At 35.4% G+C, this 23,546-nt stretch overlaps 1 protein-coding gene and 1 pseudogene across 3 annotated transcripts in view; both read left to right on the top strand.

Moving 5' to 3' along the window:
• PRKD1 (protein kinase D1) overlaps positions 1–23,546 on the top strand; it is a gene marked incomplete at both ends in the record, with an annotated part of 284,877 nt that overhangs the window by 189,536 nt on the left and 71,795 nt on the right. For both annotated transcript variants that reach the window (XM_084241020.1, XM_084241019.1), the window contains 2 exons: positions 17,530–17,661; positions 18,974–19,134. In XM_084241020.1, the coding sequence (XP_084097146.1) occupies positions 17,530–17,661; positions 18,974–19,134 (293 nt within the window). The remainder of the gene's footprint in view (positions 1–17,529; positions 17,662–18,973; positions 19,135–23,546) is intronic.
• On the top strand, positions 6,802–7,083 carry LOC311175786 (small ubiquitin-related modifier 2-like; annotated as a pseudogene). The gene has a single exon. The product of its transcript is annotated as a small ubiquitin-related modifier 2-like (transcript).

The raw sequence follows: 23,546 nt of genomic DNA, 5'->3' as shown, positions 1-23,546 counted from the left end.
TGTTGAGAGTTCTTCATATATTTTGTATACAAGTCCTTTACCAGAAATTTATTTTACAGGTATTTCCTCCAGTTTGTTATCTCTTCTCTTCATTTTTCAACATATATTTCAAAGACCAGAAGTTTTTATTTTGATATAGTCTACCACTTTTTTTAAATTAGTTTTATTTTTGGTGTTGTATCTAAGAAATCTCTGTGTAAACCTGGGTCATAAATATTTTCCCTGAGGTTTTCTTCTAGAAGTTTAATAGTTTTGGTTTTATTTTTAAGTCTGCTATTGCTCTTGAGTTAATTTTTGGCAATGGCTCAGTCATAAGATTATTATAAACTTACATGTCCATATTGAAAATACCATATTTTGCCATATTTTTTGCACTATCCGGTATAGTATCATGTACATAGTATTATCACTAAATGTTTTTTTCACTAAAATCATTATGAAACTATCCTTTGAGTTAATTATACTCATATCAAAGAAGAGGGAAATGAAATACAAAGAGTTTCTGCACCTTCTAAGTGATAGGAACCCTATCTCTGCCTCCTAACTGTAGCCTGGACCCTGGACCCTGCCTGTATCTCTACTACTTTCAATTCCAGCATGACCCTTGCTCCTAATGCTCAGAAAATGGATGAACTGATGCCCTAGGAAAGAATCCAGCTGATGGGTGGCTAAGCAAACTGTGGCATATCAACTAAATGGAATACAACTCAGCAATAAAAAGAAATAAACTGCAGATGCACACACAACATGGATGAAATATCAAATGCATTATGCTGTAAGAAGCTAGACTTGAAGGCTGTGTTTATCTCATATTTTGAAAAGGATAGAGAACAGTTCAGTGGTTGCCAGGGAACAGGGATAGGAAGGAATTGTCTACAGAGGGACTTAGGGGAATTTGGGAGAGGTTGATAAAATTGTTCCGTATCTCCATTATCATGTTGGTTCTACAGATGTATGCACTTGTCAGTATTGTACACAAAAAGAAGGGAAATTTTATTCTGCATAAATGTGTTCCTCAATTAACCTGACTAAATGCATTAACTCAAATTTTCAATTTAAACTCTTTTATGTCAATGAATCAGAGTGGACAACCGAATCAGTCTAATTCTTCAAAAAGAATATGAGGAGTCCCTGGACAGCGAGCTCCTTTCTCTCAGTGCCCTTGAGCAGCAGCCAGAACAATTCCTGCTCACAGCAGGTGCCTGGTCAACAGGCACTGAATTGAATTCAGCCATCATTGAACTGTTGCTTCTTCTGGAGTGGGAATACCCAGCAGATTTCACAGCTTTTTAAGGGTTTTGTTGTTTGTGAATCAAAAGTAAGCATCTGTTTCTATGAAAAGTCCAGTGAGACTGAAAGAAATTTGAAGCAAAGTGTATAGAGCCTTAGCTTGGTGTCTCTATGTGTAAATGTATTTGACAACAGTGATGCTATTTGTCACCAGAAACCCTGCTGCCTATTAGAACATTTCAGTATAATGCTGTACCTAGCCTTTGTCTATCAGCCTTTTGTAACTCCTCTAAAGGGCAATTTGTATGCTGGTGTTCCTCATGTAAATGAGGTCATTATCCTTTTAAAGGTATAAAGTCTCCTGTATGCAATGGGGCTTTCTAAGAAACAGACTTGACCTTTCTTTCCCTCTATTCGGGGTGCCTGCAGAGCCTGCACTCATTAGCTACGATATGACTCCATGACATTTTTACTTAATTTTCTTTTTCCTCTGTGTTGGACACATGGGGCAACCATTTATGTTCTTGCTTGACCTGAGATGCTCTCTAATCTCTTTCCAGCTGTGGCATTTGTCATTCAGTCACATCAGGATATGGTGACCCTTCTTTCCCCACTGCAATTCCCAACTGTTAATTGATTCATTTTAGAAAAGGAACTAGACACAATCCTATGGACTTAGCTCCATTTAATTAGTGTTAACCAGACAGTGGATAGAAAAGCAGTTTCTTCTGGAGTGGAAACACATTCTTTATGAAGGAGTAGAGAGAAAAATGATAATAGCTTTAAAAGTCCTTGGTGTTTTCAGTGCTGTTGATTGGTAACAGACTTAAAAGCAGTATTTATCTCTATTAGTATTGAGTTGATTATGACAATAATCATAATTATAAATAATATCAATAATAACTGGGATTCATACCCAGGTCTTTTGGATTGTGAAACCCATATTGTTAGTTGTTATGCTAAGGACATTGTGTGATAACTGCTACCAGCATGTCAAGGACTACAGTGATCACTTTGTGTTCTCACAGCCAGCAAAGTGAGAGCTGTGAGCTTCGCTAAACCCGTTTAAGAGAGGGACACTGACAGTCAGAGAAGGGAGGTAATTTACTCAAGGTTACCCATTTGATATGACCCAGGGTAGAATCCAGGTATGCTTGACTGTATGTCCATGTTTTTCTTCACGGCCCATACCACACTGCATTAGAACAAGGTAGTAGCAGGAAACTTACCTAGAAATCACTGCTTGATGTTTTTTCAAATGTTAGAAAAATTATGATTCTTATAGGCTTAGGTTTTAAACTTTTGAAATACTACATTTACAGATTATTAGGATTTAATATGTAGAACCTTGGAACTGCAGGCAAGCAATGAGTTTTAAAGGCACTGCTCTATTTGTTCAACTGTGGTCATTAATTGATCACTTAATATGTGCATATAAACTCAGAGAAGGTGTGATCTCTATCCTCCAGCTATCTGTTATATTAGGTGTGAACAGATAAAGGAGTAAGAGGTGGCAGTATAGAATAATAAATTTAATGATACAAGTTTGCCCAGGAATTTAAGAGAATAGAAAAGAGGGCAGTTTTTATCAAGTGGTGTGGACTTATCAAAAAGGCTTCCCAGAGCAGGTGTTACTGAGCTCATTTGTGGTATGGGTAGGAGCTAACTACCTGAGGGGGAACTACATGAAAAACAAATGGAAAGGTTTGTGTGAAAGACGAAGAAGCAGTCATTAGCAGTGACTGGATAAAAAATATTTAAGGGGAGTATTCTTTTTGGACTTCTCAATATGGAAATGGAGGAAATAATTATTTTATAGGTTCATTTTGTGTGTGTTTTTGTCAATCCTAATAGCACATTGCTGGCAGAAGGCATTCCTTCTTCCAAACAGATGTTGTAGCAGCCAGAGAACTCAGTTGTGGCTGGAAAAAGGACTGCTCAGCTGTTAACTGTATTTCTCTAGGTTCATGAACATATTTTAAGCTGCTTCTTGAGCAAGATTTTAGCCATGCCATGAATATACTCCAATTGTCCTTCTGTTTGCTTCTAGCTAAAAAGGTAAACAAAAAGGTGAAGAAGGATCTATTTCTTTCTGAACAAGAATGAATACCTGTGAACTTTCCTAATTTACATAGTAGAACATAGACCTTGTCACCTGCATACCTGGTATCTAATAAATGCGTAGGGACCTCTTCCTGAATGTTTGAAATTATAGTCTGAATACCTGCAAGTATTAAACATAATTAGTTTTCTATGATTTAGCATATATAATTATTATAAAGAAACCTATACTATCTATGATAAATTATGGCTATTACATGACTCTTTGGCAAGACTACTACATCATTATCTTAATGTTAATGAGTATTTCCCATTTGATTTCTTTAATCACATTGAAGATTTATGGACTTTCCTTACTTTCTGAAGTTCCTTTGCCTCCAGGTATTAGATAAAAATTCACTTCTTTTTTATTTTAGATTTTATTTGGGTTGGTATTTTTATTTAATAATTTACTCATTGAATATAATTTTTATATATCACATAAATAGTATATGTAGATGAGACAGAAGATAAGCTTCTAGAGTATATTTACCCTAGTAGCTAATTTTTACTGATGGTTAATCATTTATTAAATAATGTTACCCTTCTACATTCATTATGATATCCTGTCATACTTGATACATAAGGTGGATTTCTGTACTATCGATTCTCTCCTATTGACTTATCTTTTATACAAACACCATATAGTTTTAAATAAAATATTTTTGTAGTATGTTTTCATATCAAGTAGGTCTGAATTTCTCCATTACTCTCCTTTTAAAGTTTTCCATTCATACCAAAATATTCTCTATTCTTTTTTTTTTAAGATTTATTTTATTTATACAAGAGCTGGGGTGGGTGAGAGGATTCACTAGAGACAGAGCAGGGAACAGAACAGGTAGACTGAGGAAATGCACCGCTGAGGGGAGCAGCGGGTGAAACAGGAGAGGTCTGCTCGCCACGTGAGTTGCTCCAAGGCAGGCGGGGATTGAACCAGCACTGCTGAGGCTGCAGACAGCTCCACAGTGTTGCGCTCAGCCGCCTGCACCACCAGGGAGGCCCCTCTCTATTCTTCTTAATGAAGGCATTCAGAATATAGTAAGCCAAGTAAAATTCTGTTAGAATAATGTAGTAGTATTTTCCTTATTTTTTAGTTGAAGTAATATTGGTTTTGTAATATTATATAGGTTTGAGGTATAGAGACTTGTAAATCAATATCTGTGTGTATTACTTTATGTTCATCATATTGATTTACAAATCTAGTTTCCATCCATCATCATGAATTGGACCCTTTTTACTTGATTTGCTCTCTGGTAACTACTATTAAGATAAATGTGCTCTTAGATTAAAAGTAAATTTTTGAGAACTTGTGTATAATTGTTTGGGTCTTTTGAAAACAGTACATTTGAAGTCTTTAGATAACCTTAGTTCTAACCTAGGCTTTACTTCACAAGTATGTTTGCTCTTCCTGTTCCCTTCTCTTATTTATTTTAGTTTGAAGATAGTCCATTCTAGAAAAAATAGAAGCAAAACTTAACGTTGAAAAGTTCAGCCCTTTCCATTTTGTCTGTTAGCATTAAGTTCTTTTTTTCTATATTCCAGGCCTATCTCTGCCTCAGTCTTTCCACATATAATAGACTAACATGCCTTTTGTTCTGTTTCAGCATACTTTAAGCTTTATCTTTTTTTTAGCCTTGTCGGGGTGCTTCTCACTAGTGGGGGATGCTATTTGCCTTCTTCCTTATTTGCACTGTCCCTTCTATAGTTGATGCATTCTCTTTCTGAATATGAGCTTATCTGAGAACTGCTTATCTGAGCATTTACATCAATTTCTCTGGAAACCACTCTCTTTCCTCCCTAACTTGGCCAACTTCATATCATGCTATCTATCTAGTTTGTGAAGCTTTTTTATTTTTTTACTCTTCTTGAGCCATACATTTTTTCAAGCGCCTCTAGTCATGGATTTATAAAATATTTTCCCAGACCTTTCTGAGATGCCTAATCAACATATCAAATAACATTTTGTTTTTTCTCTTGATTGTTATAATCTCTGGACTGATACAGTCACATCATTGCACCTTACTAGCATTTTTCTGATCTGATGTGAGTAAAAAAAAAAAAGAAAAATACCATCTTTTTTTTTCATTAGCCTCCTAAAAAGAGGCTACTGCAAATGTCATTACAAGAATGTTCTTATTGCTGGAGAGCTGTGGGGTCTTCCCAACTCTAGGTATCTGTAGGCATAACAAAAATGTGAAATGCATGGTTAATAGGAAACCTGGTTGCATGAAGACAGTCTGATAACGAGTAACTGCGAGAGACTAGAACTATTGGAGAAACAGAAAAATGACTAGCCTCAGAGTCTGGGTATGCATGTATTAGGGTGGGAAGGGACAGTACAAACAAGTGCAGGCTTACTGTTACAAGCACTGTCACACACATTTGGGTCACAATATTGGGTACTTGATCTGTTGTCATCTTTGTTGTAATCTGCCCCATTAACAACTTTGAGTCACTGTTGCTAACTGTCCTGCCAATACATCAAAAATGACGAAGTGTCAAGAACATAAAATAATTATAATTATGAAGAAATATGGTAAGCTATAAATTATGTTTACTTAAATAAAATATAGGCATACTATCATATAATATATATATATTTATGTGTATGTATACACACACACACACAATGTCCTTCTTTTCTGCATCCCGCTTTCTGCTTTTCAAAATACTCTTCACCCTTCAAAATTCTCTTCAGTGTCTTATAGCCTGAACTTCAAGGAACTTTGATGAAGTTTTCCCGGCAAAGCCACGTGGTCTTGGTGACCCTTTCTTTTGTCTTCCCATCCTCCAGTTTTGTATTATTATTAAGGGTGTGTCAACCTTACTTTGATTTTGAACCATTGACAGTAGATCTTACGCCTTGTCATTTTTCTATTCCCAGTGTATAATATATTGCCTGATAAGTTCTAGATATATAAGTAAAACATGACATAAATTAGCTGTATACTTGAAGGTGATAAGGCAGCTTTGACATTCATGAGCTGGTGTAAGAAATGAATGAAAGTGTCTTAATTTTAAAGACTTCGTTTTAGAAGTGTGGCCACCAAGTGGAACTTATAGAGGAGTGTTTGGACTCAACAGAAAAACTTTCTAATAATTTGATATACTTACACATGCAATAAACTGATCTATGAGTAGTCATCACTATAAATGAAAGCCTTCAGGTAATAGACAATGGAGGTAACAGACAGTGGTTTCTGTTTGTCTGTTATGTAAGATGTGTGCAAGGATGCTAAAGTATTTATGGCGTCTTTCATCTTATCCACAGAATACCTTAAAATTCATTTGTGCATCTTTGTGGGGACAGTAGTATCCAAAAGTTATTTTCAATATTCCAGAGACTAAGGAAAAACAAATTTGTTCACAGAAAATATTAACAGCTTTTAAAAACTTCAAAATGGTCTTGTCTGGTGTGGACCTGTTACCTCTTTTGTGAAGCGGCAGCTGAGGAGACTCCAGCCACTCGCCATGGCCGAAGAAAAGCCCAAGTAAGGAGTCAAGACTGAGAACAACAACAATTTGAAGGTGGCAGTTCGGGATTGTTCTGTGGTGCAGTTTTAAATTAAGAGGCATGCACCACTTAGTAAACTAATGAAAGCTTATTGCGAACAACAGGGTTTGTAGATGAGGCAGATCAGATTCCGATTTGATGGGCAACCAATCAATGAAACAGACACACCTCCGCAGTTGAAAATGGAGGATGAAGATACAATTGATGTGTTCCAACAACAGGCAGGAGGTGTCTACTAAAAAGGGAACCTGCTACTTTACTCCAGACTCTGTTACTCCAGACCAAGAAGACATTCTCGATTAGAAAACCGCAATTGGGTTCAACCACATCCTGACTACTGCTGTATAGTTTCTATTCTTTCATTTTCCCCTTCCCTATTCCTTTATTGTACATAAAGTAACTTGTGTATGTGCACAAGCATATTGCATTTTTTTTAACTACATGGCCAATGGTATGTTTTGATCGACAGCAAATGGAGATGGGACGGGGAAAAAATATTGGTTCTGTGAAAACACCCCCTTTCTCCATTAGTGGCATGCTCATTCAGCTCTTATCTTTATATTCCAGTAAGTTATTTTGCTCTCAATGTTTAACAACAACAACAAAAAAAAGAACAATATAAAAAGTTCTTGCATACCTTGTTCGGTTGGAGAATTTTAATGTTTTTCATTTATCATTGTAAAACCACTGACAAGTTTATAACTTTTTTGTACGTAGCTGTTACAGGTAGGGCAATCTGTCTTTAAGTAGGATAAATTACTCTAAAACAAATGAATCCTAGATAGTTTTCCCTTCAAGTCGAGCATTTTGTTGTTTAAATAAACTTCTTATTTAAAAAAAAATAAAAACTTCCAAATGTTTTACTTCTGAGCAAATTTACCAATTGAATGTTGCAACACTGGTTATCATGTGGATAAAAGCTTCATTTGGCTGTAGTTAATTACTTTTGATTTTTGTAAACAGTTAAACCCCAGTCATTGTTTTATTTATTTTTTTAATACAAGGATTCCTATTTCTCCACTTACTTTCCTACACATTTTTTCTTCCCCCCCCATCACTATCCCTTATACCCTCTTGACTTTCTCCCTCCCCCATCCTGCTTAACCTCAAAGCCTCACTTCATATATTATAAAAACTGCTAGTTTTTATAAATATTTTGCATTGTTGAATCATCTGCTATGTAAACATTAAATATTTGTCTTTGTCATCCTGACTAGCTTTCCGACCCATTGTTCCCTAGAACTCTCTTCATTTTGCTGTAATTAGTAACATTTCATCTTGCCTTGTGGCTGAATAGTATTCCATTGTGTGGCTATATCACAACTTGGTCGGTCCGATGTCAGTGGGAACTTTGGCTGTTTTCATGTCATAGTTATTGAAAACAATGCTGCAATAAACAGTGTAAAGAACATAATTTTGTGAGTTATTGGATGCATGTACTTCAGATGAATGTTCTCAAGAATGCGATTGCTGGGTCATATGGAATTTCCTTTTTTCATTTTTTAAGGTAAATCCAGAGGCTTTCCATAATGACTTGAACAGTTTACATTCCCAGCATTGATGTTATAGAGATACTTCTTCTATGCAGCTTCTTCAGCACTTATTGTTAGGGATCTTTTTAGCATGTACCATTCTCATAGATGTGAGATAATCTGTCATTGGGTTTTTGACCTGCATCTTTCTTATCAAAAAGGATAGTGAAAATTTTTCCACCCATTCATTGACTTCTTTGGTGAGTTGTCTGTTTAGGTCTACTGCCTATTTTTTAAAACTAGGCTTTTATTTTCCATTGTGAAATTGAGTATTTTTTTAGTATATCTTGGATATAAATCCCTTGCTAGTTTTTCTCCCATTCAGTTGCATGTCTTTTAAACCTACTTATATTAACCTACTTATATCTTCTTTGCTAGATAAGCCCTTTTTAATTTGAAGTAGTCTCAATTGTATGGTTTATTTTTATTTTCTCCTTGCCTTAGGGGTTGAATTTCCAAAACACCTTTATCACTGATGTCATGAAATGTATCACCAGTGTTTTCTTTTATATATTTTATTGTTGCAGGTCTTATATCTAAGACTTTGATCTATTATGGATATATTTTTGTGCATGGAGTTTGAGAATTAGTCTCTTTCGTGTGGCCATCCAGTTTCCCCCAACCCATTTGTTAAATCCACTCTCCTTTCCCCATTGTATGGTCCTAACTTTTTTAGCAAGAATCAAGCATTGAGGGCCTCCCCTGGTGGCGCAGGCAGTTGAGCCCAGTGATGTGAAGCTGTCCGTGGTGTCTGCAGCGTGGGTTTGATCCCTGCCAGCCTGCAAGAATCCCACATGGTGCAGCACACCTCTCCTGTAGAGCCCGCTGCTCCCCTCAGCAGTGTATTTCGGTCATCAGCTTGTTCTTCTCCCGGCTCTGTCTCTGGTGAATCCTCTCACCCTCCCGCACATCTGGCCTGTACCCCGGTTCTTGTATGCATGAATTAATAAAATCTTTAAAAAAAATAAAGTATTGATATATACTTGGGTTTATTTCTGGGATTTTCATTCTGTTTCATTGATTGATGTGTCAATTTTATTGCAGTACTACATCATTTTTAGTTACTGTTGTCTATATTGTATTATAAAGTCTGGTAACTTGATATCTCCATTTCTCTCATGTTTTCTAAGGGTTACTTTTGCTATTTGATGCCTTTTATAGCCCATAATAACTTTAATATTTTTTCTTCAGTTGCTTTGAAGAATATTGTTGGAATTTCAGTGGGGATTTGCATTAAATTTATAAATCACTTTTCATAGAAGATCAATTTTTACTATGTTGAGTCTTCCCAACCATGAGTATGGAATGTCTTACCCTATTTTTATGTTACAATTTATACCCTTTAATAACATCTTGTAGTTTTTATTATATACTCCTTCACTTTCTACCCTAGTCCAACTTCTCAGCCAATATGTCTCTGACAATTTTGTGCCCAGTCTTAGCCTCCAGACTGTATGTATGTTAACTATCATTGTACTCTACTAGGTGAGGATTGTAGTTGAGACAAGGCCACAAGCCAGGAATTATTCTTTTTGATTATCAGGTAGGAAAAGTAATCTTGGTGACTTTGCTCCTGGACTTAAGATCTGGTTATTTAGAGCATTCATTTGTTCTCTTGGTTTTGGCACTGGATGGGAATAAGGCAGATATTTTACATATCACAGCTTCAGACTGCAAATAATAGCCTTTCTTTGAGGAGACAGGTGATTCAACCTGACTTTCCCCCACCAGCTGGGATTGTAGTTGTTCTAATGTAGGAGCCAACGCTAAAGTTAGTGGTGTAGTCTCTGTCCTACATGCCAACTCTTTGAATTTCTTTCTCTAGTATAGTGCCTTGTTACTAAAGTGTCTGATGTGGGTGTTTGTCCTTGACTTAGTAGCAGAGGTGCTCCATATATCAAACTCCCTCTCATGGTTTGTACTGCCCTCATATTGCTTTAAACACACTTTCATCAGTTACTCCTGCTCCTTTCAAAGAACTGTTGCTCCTAATATGTATGATAATTATCAATTTATCTTTCAAGTGTTGTTACCAGTTTTGTTGTGATTTGGTTATGAATATGTGAAGGAGGCAAGCCCAGTGTCTTCACTCTGTTGTCATCTTTCCTGACTTCCATTTATTGTTTTAAACCTAGCTCCAATTTGTTTGGGGATGGGAGAGGATTTTTAAAAATGGAGTCCTTGAAGAAAGCATAATACTAGAGGAATTTTTTATCATGAATTAATTTGATCTTCATATCATGAATTATTTTCTCCTCCAATATTTTTGCATCTCTGAAATAAGAATATATCTTACAGTGGTGATGTTATCTTTAATTGAAGATATTTAAAATCTTTAAAAGTGATTCATAAAATAAAATTACTGTTGTAAACCATGTTTTAATGGTCAGAAAAATATAATAATTTGATTTAGAGTCTTTGTAAGATTTTGTATGGTTAAAGTGTCAAGACTTTATGAATCAAGATCTTATGTTACCTGGGGCAGATCCTTATTTTTTCTGAGAGTCAGTTTTCTCCTCTGTAAAATGAGGTAATGATATCTACTTCGGAGATTATGAAAAAGTATATGAGATGATGCTTGCAGTGTAATTAAAGATTTCCTCCTCTTTTATCTGTCCCAATTTGTTAATGCCAGAAAGAGTTAATGCTTCTCCAAGATCCCAATTTACCAGTAAAAAATGTTACTGAAAATCTTGGAAGATCTGACAATAATTTTATTTTATTATGCAAATAATCTTGACCTCCAGAGATTATTTATTTTGTTTTGGAAGACTCATTTCTTCTGTGCTGCTAACCAGTTTATTCCACTTTGTGCAACAATTTATAATGAACTTTAAAAGAACTACTGATTATCTTAGCGTTTTGGACTCAATTACCTGTTTAAAATGCTCAGTGACTAAGAAAGCATGTCATTTTCTCTTCTCTTGCACACTGAAGTATAACAATAGATTGCGAATAGAGCAAATCAAAGAGACACAAATACTAGCATAAGGGGGCGATTGTGTTTAGTTTTTAGCCCCATCATGTGGTTTTCATTTAGGTCGACTGATTATGGCTGACTGACAGATAGCACATTGTTCCTTCCTAGAGATCTGTAGACTTTAGTGTTCCCATTCTTATTTGTCCATTTTGATTCCAAAACTTAAGTGAAACAGAATTACAGCATTCACTTTGTTTTCCTGTGCTAAGTGATTATCTCTGAAGTGCAATTTTGTGATTAGGCGAGATGGCATGCATATACTCAACTAATGCTGATTTCCCCCAGGGTGCAGAATAGGTAAATTCATAATGAATGGATGTTGTGCTTTGATTTCAAATAGATGTAAAACCTCACCACACTTGGTAGTTTTATTTTAAAAAAATGTATTTAATTATTCTAAAATTAACAGGAGAATATTAAAATTGAACTTTAGAAAATGGCATTTAAACATAAGTCAAGAGTGCTAGCTGCTTATGAATGTTAATCCCTTTCAAAAAGTGAAAAAATAAACTTGCCTGACATAAATTGGGGAGGGGAGCCATGGTCATTGAAAAATCTTCAGTTAAGTTGTTTAAACTCTCCCTAATTAATTAAAAAAATATATGACTGCAACTTGGTATTAATATTGTCAAATTCTAATGGTTCTTAATTTCAAAACTACAGTAATTATTCAACTAATTGCTGTCATAGTATTGTCATAGATTTTTGGTGCTGATGGGTGGCTTTCTTAGTGGGATACCTCGGAGTTAATGGTTGGAACAATGCATTTTCTGTATTTTCTTTGAAGTTTTAAGAAACAAATTTTGTCTGTGAATATGAGAGCCCAACTTTGAAGAGCATTTAGCATTCCCAAAATGAGACACATTTGAGTACACGACAAAATTAAGTGGTTGATGGGGTCTCCCTGGGGGCGCAAGGGGTTAAGTCGCAACCTGTGAAGCTAACCTCAGCCACTGCAGCACAAGTTTGATCCCCAGCCAAGGAGCAATCCACATGGTGTAGCAGACCTCTCCTGACTTGCCTGCTGCTCCCCTCAGCAGTATATTTCAGTTAATCTGCCTGTTCTGTTCTCCACTCTGTCTCTGGTGGATCCTCTCACCGCCTGCACCTCTGGTCTGTAACCCCGTTCTTGTATGCATACATAAGTGAATCTTTTTTTAAAAAAAATGTAAGTGGTTGGTAACCAAACCTTATCTTTTTTTCCAGAGGAGAGGCTTTATTTGTTTATTTATTTTCCCCTGGGGACAGGCTAATAGCAGTGCAGGGCTTAGCTTGTTATTGACCAGTTTGAATAATCCCAGTGGGCCATGGACCATGATTGTTGTCCTTAGTTGTTTGCCACCTTGTCCTGGGTTCATTTAGAGCAGGGGAAATATTAGCTTGGTGTGAGTTACAGGGTATGATTGTGCTTTGTGTTCTGGGATGGTCCATTTGTGTTAGAAATGCCCATTCCCAAGCACACTGTTGACTCTCTTTTTGAAGTCTAGCTCTGGGCATGGTAGTTCCTCTTTCCAGTCATAGAGAACTCAAAGATGTTAATAAATATAACACACCAAAAAACCATTTAATTTTTGTAACATGAAGTTCAAATACCAAGGTTTCCTACAGGGTGGAACAGACTGATGCAAAATGGAGGAGATACTCATGGATGAGTTCACTTCCTATTGCTTGGTCTATGGTGAGTACCAAGGGGCTCACTATTCTGTTGTTCATTATCAGTACATATTCACTGTCACACAGTTTTCTGTATGTATTCAATAATTACAAAATTCAAGAATTGGGGAAAAGCTACCAAAAGCTATCCAATCTGATATTTCAGATTGGGTATAAAAATCCTGCTAAAATGTTTACTATTAAAAAAACAGAATGATTGCAAATATGAGTATTAAAAAATAGCATAACAAATATGAATGATATGTGGTAAGCAAAATATTGGTCTGCAAAAATACCAATTTCCTGAGTCCTGAAATCTCAGATGTGTATATTAACCGTGTCTTTAATTTTCTGTTTCTTAATGCTTTGACATCTTGACACCTTGCTGTCTTGAGGGACTGCTCTTCCCAGGATTCTCATGTAAACCAACATTTCCAGATTCCCAACCTCACCATTATTAGGCTCTCAAACTCTACGCAACAGTCACTCTGCATTGATGACCCTAGAGCCATGTCTCATCCAGGGTCAGCCCCTGCACCCAAGAGCCCAATGAAATCATTCAGATAAAGCAACCCTATACCTCCATAAATACTCTTACCCATATTTCTCCCTTCTACCCACTGCCTAGTACTTCCTCAGATAGAAACTACATATGCCTTCTCTTTTAAGGGAACTGTTAGATAAACTCCTTCCTTCATGGCCGTGTTTTCCACAACTGCTTGTATTACTATGACTGCCTAAGACAAATCCCAGGTATTCTTTAAAAAATATAAGATTACATGGCAAAGGGGAATTAAGACTGCATAATGGCTGACATTAAAATAGGGAGATTATTGACTATAGTAAGCAGCTGGGCCCAGGGGAATTTCAAGGGTCTGTAAAAGTGAAATAATATCAGCAGCACTCCGTTGTTTGACCAGTGAAGTAATTTTTTGCCTGGCTATGGTGTTAGCTCCAGACATAACCTCTTCCTTCACAGCTTAAACTTAAATGTCTCCTCTTGGTGGTAAAGATGTTATTCATCCACATAAGATGTGAAATCATAATTTTTCTGTACTGATTCCAAGCTTGACCATGAACTTTTATCTGAAAGTATCAACTGTGAGAAGGACAAGGCAATTTTAAAAATTTTACAGAGATATACACTCTATCCACTGCCTTGGTCAAGATAACCCAATGAAAATGAGTTCCATGAGCACTGTACAGTTAAGCAATCAGCATAATCACAATGTGAGACTATTTCATTCCAACAAGAGAATCCAGGAGGAGGTAATAAGAAGAGAAACAGTGGCTCTTCTGAGTCCGCTTTTGGCCAGGTTGCAATCTGGAAGGTGTAGCAACTAGGCTGTCCGGGCTATCAGCAGAAGTGCAGAAAGAACCACACATACTTGAAATACATCTGTCAGAATGCTATGCCTCTCACAGCGAACCCTAAGATATCAGGTTCAGGGTAGCATTTCTGATATTTCCCGTATTCAGTTTCTCTTGACTGTGAATCTCCTCATGTTTATTAAGGATTAAGAACAATCTAATGGAAAAAGATGACACTATAACATTTCTTATAGTCACAGTTTTTCTCAAAGTGAGATCATAAATGAACATTAAAGATATATAGCAGAACTACTATTTTTCAACATGCTGACATCACCATGCCCATGAGAAATGGAGGGCCTGGGGCCTAAGCAATGCAGTTCACCAATAAAAATTATTTTCCTTCGAGGAGAGTCTCAATTGCATACTTGCAATGTGAACCCAAACCAATCCAAACACCTTTTTACTGATCTGCTCAGATTAAGCATTAACCACAATATTGTGAATCTTGAGGTATGAAACATAATATGTAATTACCCGAACTTAGTTCAATTGAAATCCTTCTTATAAGGAGTTGTACCTTACTCTGAGCTCCATATAGGTGATGCTTATGCATGGTTATTTGGCTGCAGCTCTTTGATCTATTCCTTCTTTCCACCCTTAAATCTCTTAGCATAGTGTCCTGTCTATAGTTAGAGCTCAATAGATATTAGTTATTCTTGTTATTATTTTCTTTCTCTTTCCAACTGTGTGACTATAGTATGGTAGTTCACTTGGTAAGTGATTTTCAATAACAAAACATTAATTTGAGATCAAGTACTTTCAAGGTTTAAGAAAAAAGCAACTCATTAATAATTTTAACCTCCTATTATGGCTCAGTTATATGACCTGTGAACCATTAATAATATTCTTTCCAGTAGAAATAATTTACTTTCTTTTTTTTAATACAAGCACTGGGTACAGTCAGAAGCGGGAGAGGGTGAGAAAATTCACCAGAGCCAGAGCAGGGAACAGAACAGGCAGACTGATGAAATACACTGCTGAGGAGATCAACGGGTGTGGCAGGAGAGGTCTCCACGCCATGTGGGACCCTCGCCAGTGGCCCAGGATCTAACTGGTGCTGCAAAGGCTGCAGGCAGCTTTGCAGCCCAGTGCTCAACTGCTGTGCCACCAGAGGGGGCCCAAGAAATAATTTACTTTCATAATTTTTTTTAATTATCTCTTGCTCTAAGGGATATGTTAACTTCAAAGCCATACTCATAACTTTCTATGCCTGTCTAACAGAAATCAATTGCCTAAATTTTCATCATTCATTCAATTACAATTTTGCATACTTGAGATAGTAAAATACTTTATAACACATTTATTTGGTGAGTGACTTGTTAGCCCATAGCCTGCTATCCAAGGCACCAACTGGAAAACTACAAACGTTTATATTCCACATCATGGAACTATTGGCTATAACCTTTGGTACAGCGTTAGGGACAAGAAAATATATAGTCACATGATGAAAGAGGCATTGGCTTGGGTACCAAAATACTTATGGGTTGTAGTCTTAGTTCTGTTAGTATCTATGAAACTTGGGCTGAATTTCATATCTTTAAAGTTTAGAAGTCATTTATAGCTATTGTGGGATGTTTTGATTCATTGTTTTAATCTTTTCTGCTACTCTGGTGGGGTCTGTAAAACTTTTATTTATCTGGACATCTTTATCCCTGACACTGTGCCAATGACAGTATTGAAAGTGCTTAACAAATATATGTTGAAAAATAAGGTAAGAAGACAAACAAGTAAGAGACAGAGAGACAGAATATATTAGTATATGTTTAAGGCTTAAATTTTTCCCCAAATTCTATTTGAATAAAATCTTGTGATTTCAAGTGTACATAGTTTTGTTCTAGCATTAATGGAAGTTAAAACTTTAAGAGCCTTGAGAAGTCACTATCAGTCAAACCTTTTCATGCTTGAGAAACTGACTGAGACTCAGGATAAATAGGTGAGATATCCCTCAGGTAATGGCTTCATTCAGTGCTTCTCACTCACAGGTTGGCACTAAGCATCAGGCTAGGTGTACAAATGAGTTTACCCCTTAGTATTTTGGGAAAAGGCTAGTCTTTTACTTTCTATTCTCTACACCTTTCTGGTTTTTTATTTGAACAACAACAGAAAGGTATTAACTATTTTTTAAAAAGATTTATTTATACAAGAACTGGGATACAGGCCAGATGTGCGGGAGGATGAGAGGATTCACCAGAGACAGAGCAGGGAACAGAACAGGCAGACTGACGAAACACACTGCTGAGGGGAGCAGCAGGCGAGACAGGAGAGGTCTGCTTGCCATGTGGGTTGCTCTGAAGTCAATGGGGATTGAACCGGCACTGCAGAAGCTGCGGACAGCTTCGTAGTGCAGCGCTCACCTGCCTGCACCACCAGGGAGGTCCAAAAGCATTAACTATTTTTATAAAAGAAGTATCATGTGAAAAAGTAAAATTAAAAAAAATAACAAATTTCAATACTCTGCATAAGTACCATATATAATAATTGGCAATATTCAATAACAATGACATGTCTATGATTTGCTAAAATATATTTCTAAAAGAGTGACTGGAATTTGCCAGTTTGTGTGCATTAAATCCTGTTTGGCAGATTGGTGAAGAGGCTACTTGATTATATTGCTTAAGAGTCCAAACAGCTCTATCTCCCTAAGTGGAAGAGGCTCAGATTTCTTGTTTCTCTGTTGGGCTTTGCCTTTCTGTTGTACCTCTTCATGGACAGATCTAAGAATAATAACCATCTTACCTGTCTATAAATTCAATTCAATTAATTTTTCTTCTCATTAATATTTCTGAATGCCTTTTTTGGCTTATTTAAGAAGAGAAATATCACAAATACTTTTAATTAACTCAGATATTTATAAATTAGTTTGAATTACCCTTTCATTCATGCTTTCTTCCAGCGTTTTGACTATTTTCAGAGTGGCCTGAAACCAGAAGCAGGAACAGCAGAAGAGAGAAGGTTGCTATGTCACCATTTCTAAAGCTATGGTTGGAAAGAATGCAGTCTAATTGATAAAAGTCAAACAGTCTAGCATCTTATCTAATTTTACATAAGAGTTACAGCCATGCTTGCATATTAATTATCCTGTATATTAGTTACCTACAAGTTAGGGAATGCATTCAACTTATTTTTCAATATTACTAATTTTACAGCTTCTGCCACTTTTGAAGACTTTCAGATCCGTCCCCACGCTCTCTTTGTTCATTCATACAGAGCTCCGGCTTTCTGTGATCACTGTGGAGAAATGCTGTGGGGGTTGGTGCGTCAAGGCCTTAAATGTGAAGGTAAGGTATCTTTTTCCTAGACCAAGTCAGATGCATGTTGGAGTTAGGTGCTTATGTTGCGCCCTCTACAACAATGCCTCTGTCCCTCAGATATCTTCCAGGGGCTTTTGGAGTCCATGGACTTAGTCTGTTCGTTTCTTTGCATTTCCTGTCTCCAACATATTTGCTCTAATCTGAGAAACCTAATTCTCACATCTTTTTCCTATATCATGTGGGAATAGTTCTTCTGTGTTAGTTATTTTGAAAACAGACTAAAACTAAAATTTGCATTTGAAGTCTGAACTTGAAATAATAGGAATTCAATTAATGTTGAATTCCTAGAGAATTCAACTCTAGGAGACTCATCAGCTTAATCATACCTTCCAAAGCTACTCAGCCATTGGGTGACATACGAGAATTTGTAGTCAAGTTTCTATACCAATAGCATAGGTTTATCTTCCTTCTGGAAATAACTCCTTGAACTTCACAATTCAAGTTTCTAGAACACCACAGTATAGTTTTTAAAATTTACCAAATCATTCTCTGTTCTCTTTGGATTGGTGGATAGGAGGACAGAAGTACAGATGTTTGAACTTTTTCCAAAATAACTACTTATATGTGACCTGTAAATGAACTAGTGGCAATTTTTGTATTTCTGTCTGTGAAATTCAAGATCTTGAAGAAACGATCTAAAGTGTAGTCAAGTAAAAAATTATCTGGCCTTCTATGTAGCACATAGGAAAAAACTGAGTGGTAAGTCTCTGGGGGAATTATGAATAGCAGAAACATTGAAAGGAAAGTGGTGCTTCCCCAATCGCCTATCATATTTCACATGTTTTCTTAATCTTATTCTACAATATAGTTGTTATCCCCATTTTACAGACAAGGAAACTCAGATGATGTAATATGTCCAAGAATATGTAGACACACTGTGAGCCAGGATTCAAATCAATGTAATTCAAAAGTTGTGATGCATTGCGGTTAATTTTCCTTTATGTGTCCGTCACATCAGAACTTATAGCAGCTAAAAATGGCTCAGATAATCTTATTAGTGTTTTGTTGCTAGATTCCCTAAAGCCTAGGTTCATTATATTAAAGAACATTTTAAAATATGATAATCAGAGCAGTTGCCGAGCTCGTCAAATAAAAACAGAATTCACAGTCCGGTTATTTACAAATTGAAAATAGAAATCAGAAAAAAAACTCAAAAGAAAATTGAATTTCCTAATAGCCACAAGAAAAATGGAAACAGTATTATTTTTTCTTAAATTCAAAATGAGAATAGCTATTAATTTATGGTTGAACAGAAGACTTCTTTATTTTCACTTCCCAGGATGCGGTCTGAATTACCATAAGAGATGTGCATTTAAAATCCCCAACAATTGCAGTGGTGTGAGAAGGAGAAGACTCTCAAATGTTTCCCTCACTGGACTTAGTACCATCCGCACAACTTCTGCAGAACTCTCCACCACTGCCCCAGATGAGCCACTTCTGGTATGACTTTCTGTTATTTACATGAGAAATCTGTGGAATGATTAGGTAACTGTGTCCATCTAAGGCAGTTCCCTGGGAGGTAAAGTGTGAATAATTATTTTCTTCAGGACATATGCTGTAGGTTGGTAAGTGTTTTATCAAATACCACAAGCTTGGAATTTGCTTTTATCTGTGAGCTTGAGGTTTCATCATGGTCTTTGGGCCAGAGCAGCACAAGCTAATGTATTAATGTTGCAAAACATACTTTGTCAAAATTTAGAAACCAAAGATAAAAATGTTCCACTCTGAAAATTATTGGAATATACTTTATGGCATAAATATTTATCCTGAGAGGAAATTTGAAATCTGCTCTTATAAAAAATGAAAGTATTTAATTGCCAGGCATTACCAGCCTGTAGGCCTGCATATTGTCAGAATGACATTGATTGACAAATGCCATGAAAAAAATAGCGCTTAATATTTTAAATATTTCCATTAGCTCTAAAAATCTATATTTTATGGATATGACTTACATATCCTTCTTAAAGTTAAATTTGATTTTCCAGACATTCAAAATGAAGTAAAAATTGTGGTTATTATGTGAATTATTTAAAATAGGGGCATTTATTTTGAAATAGATGAAAGGTATGAGGCTTTACATTTCCCATATTTGCTCTCTTCCCCCAATGGATATTACAAAGACTATAATATAACTATTATAAAAATTAAAGAGGAAAAATGAAAATCACTGAAATATGTAGGTTAACTAAATCTCTCTTGGAGTAGAGAAGGCAATACATTTTTAAAACATCTTTAAAAAGCTAATTACTTCATTGTTTGTAAAATATTTTATTTTACAGCATAAACCAAACATGTTTTGTTTGGTTTTTGTTACTCAAATTTTGTTACAGCATAAACCAAACATGTAACTTAAATGAATATTCATTTTGATAAATAGGGAAATTCCATATTGTTTTTCCAGGACTTTCTTTTAGGGGATTCATGTGTTTTCAGCCCTTCTTCAAGTGAATCTGTTGGTAGAAAGCAAGTATTCAATCCTACCAATAACTAGAAAATATATCATATTTTTGTAACTATTCAGACTCTGTGTATATGAGTATGTATTTGTCTATCAAATTGTCATATGTATAACTATATTTCAAAATAGCACATATAGAATAAATATAATTAGATTTATTTTATAAGTATAAATTGGATTATATATTCAGATGATCACATACATGCACATATGAATTATATAGTTTATATATAAATAGAATTGAGATGATATGATTTTATAGCTTTTAGCAAAGATTTTTGTACTTTTAAATCAAATTATTTAATTGCTTTATTTAGCCAAATTAAGTGATGATTTTTTTTAATTTGTTTACAAGCTATGTTTTACAAAAAATATTGGAATTCATCAGTACTTTATTGTTGAATGGAATTTTTTATAGTAGAATAATTTAAAATTTATCTTTTTAAAAGCAGATTTAACTATGTCAAGAATGTAAAATTTTAATCAAATCAATAAATATAAAATGAAGGCCATAAGTTACTTTGAAAAATATTATTGTAAACTTTCAGGATCTTTTATAAAATGTTCTATAGGTAACCTTTACATGAAAAATTCCCTTGGAAAGAATGTGCACTTTTTGACATATTTACTTTCAAAATCATGGTTTACATTCTACAAAATTGTTGGTGCCTTTGTAGAGTGCCTGAATGTCACTTTTTTTTATCCATTGCCTATTAAAAGCAGAAATATTGGCCCTACTTGAAGTCTCAGGTCATACAATGACTACTTTTTGCAGGAAAAAAACCATCCTGCTCTACTCAGGCATGGGTAAACAAATAAGTCCTTTATCTACCTGTGGCAAGACTAAAAGACCAGTAAATATAGTTTAAAATTTATAGTGATAATAATAAAACATTTTAGTTCTATATACTATGAGGTAATATGCCTTTAATTTCCCTCCATGTCTTTTATGATTTGATAGCTCATTTTTTGACACTGCATGATACTCCATTGTCAGGATGACTGCAGTTTATAAATTCATTCACTTAATGAATGACATCTTGGTTGCTGAGTAGTTTTGGCAATTCTGAATAAAGCAGCTATTAACTTCAGTGAAGAGATTTTTGTGTAGACACAGTGTTCATTTCTTTTGAGAAGTATCAAGGAGATTACTGTATCATATGATAAGAGATAAGTTTTGTAAGTGGCCAAACTGTCTTACAGAGTAACTGTACCATTTTGCATCCCCACTAGCAGTGAATGAAAGTTCCAGTTGTTCCACATCCTTTCTGACATTTGGTGTTGTCACTGTTCTGGATTTTGGCCATTCTAATAGATGTGTGGTGGCTTATTGTTTTACCATTTGAATTTCCCTGATGACATATGTTGTAAGATTTCCTTTCTCATGCTTATTTCTTATCAGTATGTCTTCTTTGGTGTCATGTCAGTTAGGGTCTTTGACCCATCTTTAAATTGGATTGGTTGGTTTTTTATTAGCCAGTTTTAGAATTTGTGTTCTGTATATTTATCCATTATTTAGATGTGTCATTTGCAAATATTTTCTCCCAGTCTATGGCTTTTTTTCATAATTTACTCGATATTGTCTTTTTTTTTTTATAGAGGCATGTTTTTATTTATTTATTTATTATATTTGTTTGTTTGTTTTGTTTATACATGGACTGGGTACAGTCAGAAGCGCGGGAGGGTGAGAGAATTCACCAGAGCCAGAGTGGGGAGCAGAGCAGGCAGAAGGACTGAAGTACACTGCTGAGGGGAGCAGCGGGTGGCAGGAGAGGTCTGCGCACCATGTGGGATCCTCCTCCGGGGCCGGGGAGCAGCCGGGGATCGAACCGGCGCCGCAGAGGCCGCGGGCAGCTTCGCAACCCAGCGCTCAACCGCTGCGCCACCGGGGAGGCCCTCGATATTGTCTTTTGAAGAACACGTTTTTAAACTTAATGAAGTCAGACTTATCAAGTATTGTTTGCTATGCCCATGGAGATTTTTTCCTGTGTTCTAGGTATTTTATAGTATTGTGTTTTGCATTTAGATCTATGATTTATCTGAAGTTATTTTTTTTGAAGTGTGGCCCTTTGGTGTCTAGATTTTTGTGGTTTTTGCACATAAATGTAGTTGTTCTAGCCCCATTTGTTGAAGAGGGTATTGTTTTGTCTTTGCTCCTTTGTTAAAGATCAGTTGCCTATATTTATGCATATCTGCTGATTTATTGATCTATTTATTCTTTTCATGAATACCATACTGACTTTAATGTTGTAGCTATATAGTAAGATTTGAAGTTTTTACTGTGTAGCTTCAACCCTCCATCTTTGTTCTCCCTTCAATACAATGTTGACTATTTTGTATCTTTTGCCTCTATAGACTTTAGAATAAATCACTTGATATTCATAAATAACTTGCTGGAACTTTGGTAATGCATTGAATCTATAGATAAAACATATAGACAAGTCTATAGATTAAATCTACAGCTGGTAAGAACAGACATGTAAAAAATATTGATCCTTCTAAACGTGTAATATATCTACATTATTTTTATTTCTTTCATCAGTGTTTTATAGTTTTCCTGATATAAAACTTGTACTTTTTTTAATTTATACATAGTTATTTCTTCTGGAGAAGTGCTACACACGTATTTTAAACATCATTATTCAGAATAGCAAAAAAGCTAGAAACAAATAATAGTGTAGAGTGACACATTGAAATATTATGCAATAATAGAATTAATGCACTATCAGCTTAGCAACAACATGGGTGAGTACCACTAAATACTACTTAGACAAAAAAGTCAGAAACAAGAATATGAGTACATATGAATGTTAATATCTAAATAAAGCAAAATTAGTTTATGGTAAGAGACATAAAAATACTGGTTCCTTTTAGGTGCTGATTGAAAGGAAATAGAGAGAGCCTTTTTGAGTGCTGTAAATATTCATTATCTTGATCTAGATAAAGGTTACATGGATATATGCTCATGGAAAATCTCAACAAGATGTACACCTACAATTTTGTGCACCTTATTCCATATAAACTACTACTCAATAAAAGTGTTTTAAAGTGATAATAGCAAGCAGCTGTCAGAGTAGCAATCTATAAATTTATTAGGTTTCTTTATTGCAGGATGTATGAGAGAGAAATAAATATTATATCTGAATCAATAATAATTACATTTAGTTCTGAGGTTACCCATAAATCAATTAAAAGAAATTGGGGGTATAGAAATTGTATTTTGCAATAACAGGAAACATGAATTATTTGACAAGTCACATGTGAAATGTAAGGTGCCACATCATCCAACTGTATATAGCATTCATTCACCTAATAAGCATTGTTTTCCACATTAGTTTTTATCACAGATGCAGAATTGTATTTCATATGTAATTCCTTCAAGGGGAAAACTATA

Source organism: Talpa europaea, assembly GCF_964194135.1.
Source record: "Talpa europaea genome assembly, chromosome: 8".
Lineage (NCBI taxonomy): Eukaryota > Metazoa > Chordata > Mammalia > Eulipotyphla > Talpidae > Talpa > Talpa europaea.
The sequence above is the reverse complement of the archived record's forward strand: the minus strand, read 5'-3'. Positions and strand labels throughout refer to the sequence as shown.